Source organism: Scardinius erythrophthalmus, assembly GCF_964197995.2.
Source record: "Scardinius erythrophthalmus genome assembly, chromosome: 8".
NCBI classification, from domain to species: Eukaryota; Metazoa; Chordata; class Actinopteri; order Cypriniformes; family Leuciscidae; genus Scardinius; species Scardinius erythrophthalmus.
Window position 1 is genome coordinate 31,268,184 of NC_138228.1, and position 9,512 is coordinate 31,277,695.

The 9,512-nt window shown below is 37.8% G+C and overlaps 1 protein-coding gene across 1 annotated transcript in view; it reads right to left on the reverse strand.

Annotated features, from left to right (window-relative positions):
• Positions 1 to 9,018, reverse strand: part of LOC308694413 (putative G-protein coupled receptor 149) — a gene marked incomplete at both ends in the record, with an annotated part of 106,201 nt that extends 97,183 nt beyond the window's left edge. The window contains 3 exons of the mRNA XM_081371922.1: positions 6,242 to 6,681; positions 6,927 to 7,110; positions 8,080 to 9,018. Of these exons, the coding sequence (XP_081228048.1) occupies positions 6,242 to 6,681; positions 6,927 to 7,110; positions 8,080 to 9,018 (1,563 nt within the window). The remainder of the gene's footprint in view (positions 1 to 6,241; positions 6,682 to 6,926; positions 7,111 to 8,079) is intronic.
• Positions 9,019 to 9,512: the final 494 nt, after the last annotated feature.

Here is a 9,512-nt window from a genome sequence, read left to right on the forward strand (position 1 = left end):
TGACTAAATGCTGCATTAGTAGAGAAAGAATAGCACAACAGTATGTTTGTTTGCCTTCAAGGCTGAGAGGACGCTAACATTAGTAGTAGCCTACCTCAAGCGGTTAAAACACTGACAAAAATAAACGTAAGTCCGACCCGAATGTTTAATGTCCCAATTGTTACCTCTATTTGCATTAGTTTATATCCAGCTGGTCACTTTTATGCATTGAATATGCAGAGAAGTTGCATATTTAAAGCTAGAGACGTAAGATATCAAACTGATATGTTCATACAGCCGAAAGAAACATATAAACAAATCAGAAAAGCATTCGATTTCAGTTATTTTTTAATCATCACTTTAATACATATTTTGTTATTTTGATTAGATAATCATCAAGTGTTTATAAAATACAAGCAAAAGTGTGAGACTATACATTTAATATGTATGTCATTTCAATGCTCTTGTAGATATTTAAGCATGACTGTTTGGGTTTATATGAAATTATAACAATTACAATAAAATTCCATATGTAGCCTAACATTAACTAAAGTTAATAACGTCTGTATAAGGATTGTTCATTATTTGTTAATTAACATGTACTAATACATTTTTAAATTAAGGTTTTTAGTAGTACCTCAAGCGGTTAAAACACTGACAAAAATGTATTTGTTAACCATAGTTAATGCACTATCAAACTAACATGAATGATCAAGGTGCAATTGTATTGCTCAAATATTATACTGATCAAATTTTTGTACTTTTTTATTCATTAAGTTGGCTTGAAAAAGAACAGTTAAACAGTTACATTTTGAATGTAACTGGTTTTATTTGTTATTTAGAGTATTACTTTTTGTTTCAGTTTGAATGAATGTCTTTTATTGACTTCAATATTTATTCATATTATATATTTATTTCATTTAGCATGTTTTCATGGTTCAATACAGTTTTATTAGGTTTATAATAAAGTTCAGCACTGTTTTACTTGGAGTGCTATGTTTGTTTTTATCCAGTATCAATTTTAAAAACTATCGGTTGATTAATCGGTTATCGGCAAGTATGGCCCAACCTAGCTATCGTTATCGGTAAAATCCACTATCGGTCGACCTCTACTTACAATATTTAAATCAATGTTTTGGTTTATGTGAATGATTAGGCAGGGTGATTTTCAGATCATTTTGAAGAAAAATTTTGAAGCACTCTAGGTGACAACATCCATTATTCAAAAGTCTTGTGGACACATTAGTATGTGTTTTTTGGCCTTATTTCAGAAACTTTAATTTGTAGTTTTTTTCAATAACCATGCATAAACATTATTCTCTCAAAAATACAAACATGTACACACATGTTGCTCACATATTATGGTAGCCATGTTTGTGCTAAATATAGTGTAATTACACCTTTGCCATTAATATGTTTATAAGCAACTGAAAAAAGCACAAGTGTCAGGGCATGTCAAAACATCTCAAGGACCCCAAAAAACCCTTAGACCCCAGAGGGTTAATAATACACAACTGAAACAAACAAACAAACTCATAATGACGTGACCAAGGTAACAAAGGAGTGGCGGGAAAATCAAACAAAGGAAGACACGTGACTAATGAATGTCCTTTGTTAAACAAACTGAATGTCCATGAAAACTAAAACAAACTAAACATACTGTAACTGTGACACCAGCACTGCATTGGCAGAAAAGTTCTTGCAAATAAAAATAATCATTCATAATGATGTGCTGTCTGTGATAGACTATCTAGGCTACTTAAAGTTGCAACAAAACGAAAGTAGCAACAGATATTTTCTTCCATATTGTGACATACATCCAAATATAACAGATCCAAAAAGAAAAATATTAAGTAGAATGGGGTTCTATTCTATTTTGTCATCGGTGTTTGATTGGATTTTGAGATGTCGTCATTACACTCAAAAATGAATGTGAGCATAAATCACCAGAGAAAAGTATTCACCAGAGAATAAATCACAAAAAAAAAAGTTATGGCATTTGATTTAATCATTCACAATAAGATCTCTCCACCTTATCTTAAATGAAAATCTAGTGTGGTGTTTTTAAAGGAACCGTATGTAAGAAATGTATTTCAATTAATCATAAAATGGCCCTGATATGTTACTAGACATTAAGAAATCATGTTCATTTCAAATACTTATATCACTGTCAACAGTAGTCTGGCCAAGATATTGTCATTTAAATGTGAAGTTGCAGCCCTCAACTGATGTTGATGTTGTCATGCTGTGTTTTGGCCTGATGTGCCACCCTCCACCTATCTACTAATCACGAAGTCAGTAGTGTTTCGGCATCCGGGTTGCCAGCTCTGCTCTAGATACCACAGCTGCAGCTACAAACGTGTCGGATAAAAAATGTCTAACGTTACGAAACCTAAAAGACCTTGTTATGAATCCGAAATACGTTGTGACAAAGTCCGAAATAAAACAAGGATTTGTATAGGAGATGCCTTTGAAAGATGGAGATGGCTGAAAACGGAGAAGAATTTGAAGACAGACGCCAACGTTGCTAATTTCCTCCTGGACAGGTAAGATTCATCTATGTTTGGCTAACTTGTACTTAATGTAAATGGACATTTCAAATATTCATTACAGTCGAACAAAGTTATGCATGTTCGTGCAAAGTAACGTTACGTTACCGCATATGGAGGAGGTGGGTCATCGAATTGAAAAGGTAAGGAATTGTTTGGGAAATAAAAACGGCGAGTCGTCATTGCTAACATTAGCAATGCATTATCAGAGCCCATTTCTCTGTCATTATGCTGAGACGCTGAAGAAAACAACATTAGCACGCCCATTATGGCAATGTGAAACGTAATTGAGACAGTAGCCTAACGTTACCTCGGTAAAAATGATTCCTCATTCGTTCTTCGCGTATATTGTGGACTACACATGCTGCAAGTTGACCTGTATGACCATTGCTAATGTTATTTAGTTACTCTCAATCTTTTCTGATGGGACTGAAAACAACCCTGTGATAGCCATTGGTGATATTGAACGCCGACATGGCGTAATTTGTCCCGCGTTATACTCGCTGTGGCAAATGTGTTGGTTATTTGTTAGCCTACTTATGACAAAAACGCTTGTCACTAACTGCCAACCTTAAGTCAGGGGGGAAGGGGAGGGGATACACCACTCTACAGTAATTTGAAAGTGATTGCAGTACCAGTTTTGGCCACAATCTTACATACGGTTCCTTTAATAAGACAAACCATGTACAAATTCATAAGTCAACACCATTACTAAGTATTTTCTCCTTAAAACTGCAGTGAAAAGGAGTCTCAAAAAATTGCCAGTGTTTCAAAGTAACTACCTTGTAACCAATCACGTCAACGTGTGGGCGGGCTTTAGCATATCATTAACTATGCTGCAAAGCAGGGGAGTCTCAAGAGAAGCCCCAAGAGAAGCCAGGTTATTATATGAAAATCGGGTACATTTAGCAATATAGCGGGTCATTTATGTATATTACGATGTTATGATGAACTATATGCTAAATGAACTCCACTGACTAACTATATGCTAAATGAACTCCACTGACGTTCTAAGTTGTTAAAAGCGTTTCTAAGGATGCTGATTTTTAGAAGGGAGCTGTCTGACTCTGAGATGGTGAAACTGAACATGGTTTGTGTAACATAAGCAACACATTATTATCTGTTTGATAACATAGTCAAGCAAAAGACTAATCATATTAATTACCGTAATGTGTCCGACGTTGTAGAGAGCGATACATAAAACGCATCACCATTCTGATACATTAACTTGTATACTAATCTGTATAATTCACTCTTCGACTTCTTCTGAATCAGTTTCTGGTTCAAACATGTATGGCTTAATTAAACCAGTATTTCCATGTGCCATTGTGCAACATTTACTACAGTAAAGTTGAGAGAGTGGATCTCTGCAAGTGGTGCTCACTGCAGAGACAAACGACGTCCAACGATCTGAGCGAGTGAGTGGAGGCGGGGCTAATTTGCATATTCATGTACCCATACTAAATGAAGCAAGGGTATAGTTACAATCAAGCTATTTTAAGGCATGAATAAAAAAAATTCACAGGATTTTTTTTTTAAATAATTGTCATTTTGGTGAATAGTTCACCCAAAAATGAAAATTACCCCATGATTTACTCACCCTCAAGCCATCCAAGGTGTATATGACATTCTTCTTTCAGACGAATACAATCAGCTCTTCCAAGCTTTATAATGGCAGTGAATGGGAGGTCAAAATTTGAAGCCCAAAAAAGTGCATCCATCCATCCAATCGTCAGGGGTTAAGGCCCGTTCACACCAAGCACGATAACTATAAAGATAACGATAAAGATAACTATATATGCATCCACACCAACGACCGATAACGGTCTTTTTATTCTAAGCACGTGCGCGCCTGGATGATCCAGATCCAGAATGGATTCTGATTGGCTGTCAGTGTTTTATCGTTCGACAGCTGGAAAAAAATCATTCTGAAAGTGATCCCAACGATATCGTTCTTTATATCTTTATCATTATAGTTGTGGTGTGAACTCTGTTATTCTTTAATATGGAGAACCATTTATAGAATTATATCTTTATCGTTATCTTTATAGTTATCGTCCTTGGTGTGAACGGGCCTTTACTCTTGTGGCTCAAGTCGACTTGCGCAGTATGCGTACAGTCATCTGCCGGAGGCTAGTTATTATAGCTAATAAAGTTTTAAATATGGATATTTTTCTTACACAAATGCATCGCTTTGCTTCAGAAGGCCTTTGTGTGCGTTTACACTGGCACAAAAAATCCGATCTCCGAAATTACTCACATTTGACACAGATCGGAATTTGATGCACACGTGTAAACACAAAAATCCGCACAAGATCCGTTTTTTTCTCATCCGACCTGAGCCACTTCCAAATGTGGTTTTAAATCAGATACATATCCGATATCTGGACATCCGACCTACGTCTAAACACGCATATCCGATTCCCCTTTGAATTCCAAGCCACCACAAGGTGGGGACGACACGTTTATTCACAAAGATAGCTTTTTAATGTTGTATTATGAGGCAGACATGCCTGTATGCGCTAGCTCACAGCTTTTTATCGAGGTGGGAACTTTATATTTATTTTTGTAAAGAAAAGAAATTGCGTGAACAGAAACATTCAGGAGCTGGTTTTCAACCTCTGCCTGTGACTTTTATAATGAGGTGATAACTTCGCTGTAATTAAACCAACAAGTGTCACAATAGGTTACTGACTCGCGCGCACTCTCTCGCTCTCTCTCTCTCTCTGGTTAATTCATTCGAATTCATAAAAAAAAAAATATTACAAGGCTACTTTATTTCACTTCATAATTCTAGATCTGAGCTTTAGATAAACGAAAATAATTTTGCACTGCAAAACATTCATGAGTCATGACAGCTGTTATCTTGTCCATGCAGGCAAATAATCATGACCACCCGACATTAATTATAAAAATAGTTTTAATAGCACGGCCATTCAAAACCAGGGTCTAGCCTACCATGTGCATAATAAAACGATCAACGGAAATCATTTCAAATTTTGCCGTCCCATTCACTGCCATTATAAAGCTTGGATTAGCCAGGACATTTTTAAATATAATTCTGATTGTATTTGTCTGAAAGAAGAATGTCAGAATGGCTTGAGGGTGAGTAAATCATGGGGTAATTTTAATTGATGGGTGAACTATTCCTTTAAGGGATACAATTATTGACTACAGGGGGACTTTTAGCTATTTCCCGTGAATGTGCGAGACTTCCAATTTATTAGCTACCAGAGGTAAATGTGCAGTAAACGGTAAAACGATTTGCACTACAAACCAGTGAGTTATGATAACCATAATTAATTAAAAAATAATAACAAAAAAACAGTTTGCAACATCAAGCAGCACAATGGACTGTTTTTGAACACCTAAAATAACAGAAAATGGCTGACACCCAAAGCCTTGCACATTCATATATATATATATATATATATATATATATATATATATATATATATATATATATATATATATATATATATATATATATAAATTTCTGCATCCACTCTTACATTAACAAAGTCTTGTTACTATTAAAGAAAATTAAGTGTTCTGCAATGTCATAGGTCAAATTATCTGATATTTTCAAGAATGTGGGTCTTCTGAGGTCCACTCTGTGATATAATATCCTGTTCCTATAGTTTTCTTGTTACCTGACAACAAAAATAAAGTAACTGCACCCCTTCAATTTATTAAATTAAGTGTCATCTTACCTGTCTGGGAGTCCTTTCTGATTTACTCCTGCACCACTCCCAGTCAGTCAACTCTATTTTACGACACTCCTCGTGGGACAGCCTCCTCTCTGGAATGTCAAATACTGACAAGTTGTCGAGGTGAAGATCCTCACCATCGCAGGTTGAAGCCTGAGGAGAGACATTGCATGGCCTGTCCCTTTCTGTGGAGCTCAGAGGCTGGCTGTCCACTCTCTCCTCAAGCAGCAGCTCACTGTGGAGGGAGCTGTCCTTTGTTGCAGTGGTGCTGAAATTACAAATCTGACCGCTATCCAGCACTGTGGCTCTCCTTTCAGAGAAATCGCAGCTGTTTAAACTGTTAAAAGAGGGTTTCTCAATGGATGGTGACGTGCCGTGGGAGATCTTGTAAATACCATAGCCTTGGTGGAAGGAGAGGTTGAATTCAAATCTTCTTTCCTTCGCTATAATAAACACATAGATGATAAAGGCAATGTGGAAAGGTAATTTTGCTTTGTTTCTCACATGCACATAAATGAGATTATATTTATATGCATTTATACACACATACTGTATACATCATTTGTACAACCTAAGGTATTTTAATATGGATTGTTTAAAATAAACAACCTGGTTCTTTTTATGAACCAATAAATATAATCAACAAAAAATATGTCAGGCTGACGGAGTATTTTATCAGTTTACCAACCGGTGGAAAGCTCAGAACTTAAGCCTTGGCGACAGTTGATGAAGCAGCCACACGGCAGATGGATCCAGCGTTCCGAAAACACGAACACAGGGGTGACCGCCGTGGAGAGCAAGGTCAGGAAAAAACAGAAAGTCTCCAAGGACGAGCTGTGCATGTGAACAGCATGACTCACCAGGATCTGGGTCTGCAAGGGGTATGCCAGTGGAAAAAATAAAGGTGAATAACCAATCATTCCAGCATTTTTGAACAAACTAAATAATAATGAAGAGAGAAAAATAAGTGAAAATACACTTTTACAGTGACAGGTTAAAGCAGAAAATATATCAATGAATCCAGTTCAACAAGACGTTTTAAGCTGGTGAAAGATTTTTCTTACGCACTGTAAATATGAAAAGATTTCTGAGGCACTTTATGGGGTTTCTCAGATTCCCAAAATAGCAGAACTTTTATGAGAATCTAAAGGCATTCTTTAAAAGGCCAGTTTTCTGAATAACTTACATGATGAAACCCATAAGTTCCTGCTAGAACTCTAAAGCTGGTTGTCAATGGTAGCTCCATTGTATAAGGGGCCTGCAAAGGCTCTGAGGCACTTAAAATATTTATTGAAGTTCCTTGAGTATACAATGCTAGGTTGAGTTTCTCCAGATTTGTTCCATCAGTGTAGCAGTCTGAAGTAAAAATCCAAAGATAGGGTGAATTTTTTTTTGCCTAATACCCGTTATGAAGAACCAGTGTTTAAATATTGTTTTATTTCAGCTTTTCGTCACAATAATCAACAATCATTAGACTACAACAATAAACCATAACATGCATTATGATACTGATAAAAAATTATATTATTTATTATTCCATTATATTTATATAAAGCTGTTGTGCAAACTAAAGAGTGGTAATTTTATTTTATTTTTTTTTTGTCTAAGTTTGACAATTAAAATGGTTGTTATGTAGCCTTAAAGTCTGAGGAACATTAATTTGTCTAGTAAAATGACCCAAAATGGGGCCTTCTGTAGGCTACCGTTTCGTTTTAGCAGTGTAACAATAATTTACTATATAGTGGAATTTTTGTCTATATTTGTCTGACTGAGACACTTTTGAAGTCAATTAAATGATTTTTCAAGTGAAAATGTCTGAACATTGCTTTTATAGCTCTCACCATCATTGGCATCCACAGAACCATTCGAGCCATGGCAAGAATCATTGAGAAGCGCTTTTGAGAGAAAAACACAGGGGAATAACGTGCACTCTGAGCTCCATCTTTCTGGAAATGACCGGTTGTTGGAGAATACGACAGTGAATACGTCTCCGTTTTGTTCTTAAAACTGACAATGTTCGAGTTGAATTCATTGTAGGCTCCCAAACTTTTATCCAAGCTATCCCGTGACAGAGAGGGGATCTCACACAGCGGCGCCGACCCGGCAATTTCAAAATAACTCGGGTAAAATGTTCTCAGGGCTTCTGTGGAGCACATGAGCTGGTAGAAGAGAGGAACCGAACAGACTACCAGCCCACAGAAACACAGTGAGTAAACAGAGAACAGAAGCAGCACGTACAGGCTGTCGTTCTCCGGGAGACAACCGAGAGAAGCGGGGGCGAAGCGACCCCAGCCGCACACGGGCAGGACGCTGACCGCAAGACTCACCGTCCAAACCGCCACCACCGCCACAAACACCCAGAGAGGTCGGTTAGGGGTTTGATACACTCCAAAGCGCTTTGTCGCGTAGAAAGTGTAAGCAACTAGGAGACAGGCTTTCATATTGCTTGACAATCCTTGGAAAACATACAGGACTCCGGACAGGGTGCACATAGCGCCCGACCGGTTCGCGTCTTCGCTCCTCCATTGCAAGATCATGAAGAGCGTGGGCGGTACGACGCTGATCAGGTCATCTATGGATAAAGAAGCTACTATCAGACAGAGGGAAGACTTAGTCCTCATCCTGAGCAGCGACATAAGCGAGTACAAACCTCCCAGGCAAGTGACAGTGGCGATGGCGAAGGATAAACCAAAGAGAAGGTGCCAGTTGTCCTCGACCGCGTCCACGTCCTCATATTGGCTGGTTTTGTTCCGAAAAGGTGAGGCTCGTGTCGCCGACATTTTCCTTAAGCCTAACTTTCCTGACTTCACACGTCTCATTCCCTCTAGGATCCGACGATCAGACCGAGCGCGTGAAAGTTTCCTCCATCGACAGCGCGCCACGAAGTGCATATAGTCTCCCACCCGTTGGTCTTTTTGCACTTGTGCTCAACAAATGTAATGCATAAAGGAACCATTTTTTCGTTTAAACAGTTACTTGCACGATTATGACGTGGTTTGCTCTCAGAGCATGTGTGGATAGATGTGTCGCGCGCGCGTAGGTTGATTGTGGCTCGTGCAGCACATCTCTTCAGTATGAGCTCTCAGAAGGGATATATTAGTACAGGGGTGGAGCCATCTTTCTTCATCTGTCACTGCAGGACGAGGAATGTGCGCTTTGTCTAAAATCTAACATTGTATAGCTATACTACGACGTTTGCTAGATACTAGAATAGCGCAATTAGAATTGCAGCGCTACAAATACATCATAGGCTACGTATAGGTCATTAGTATTA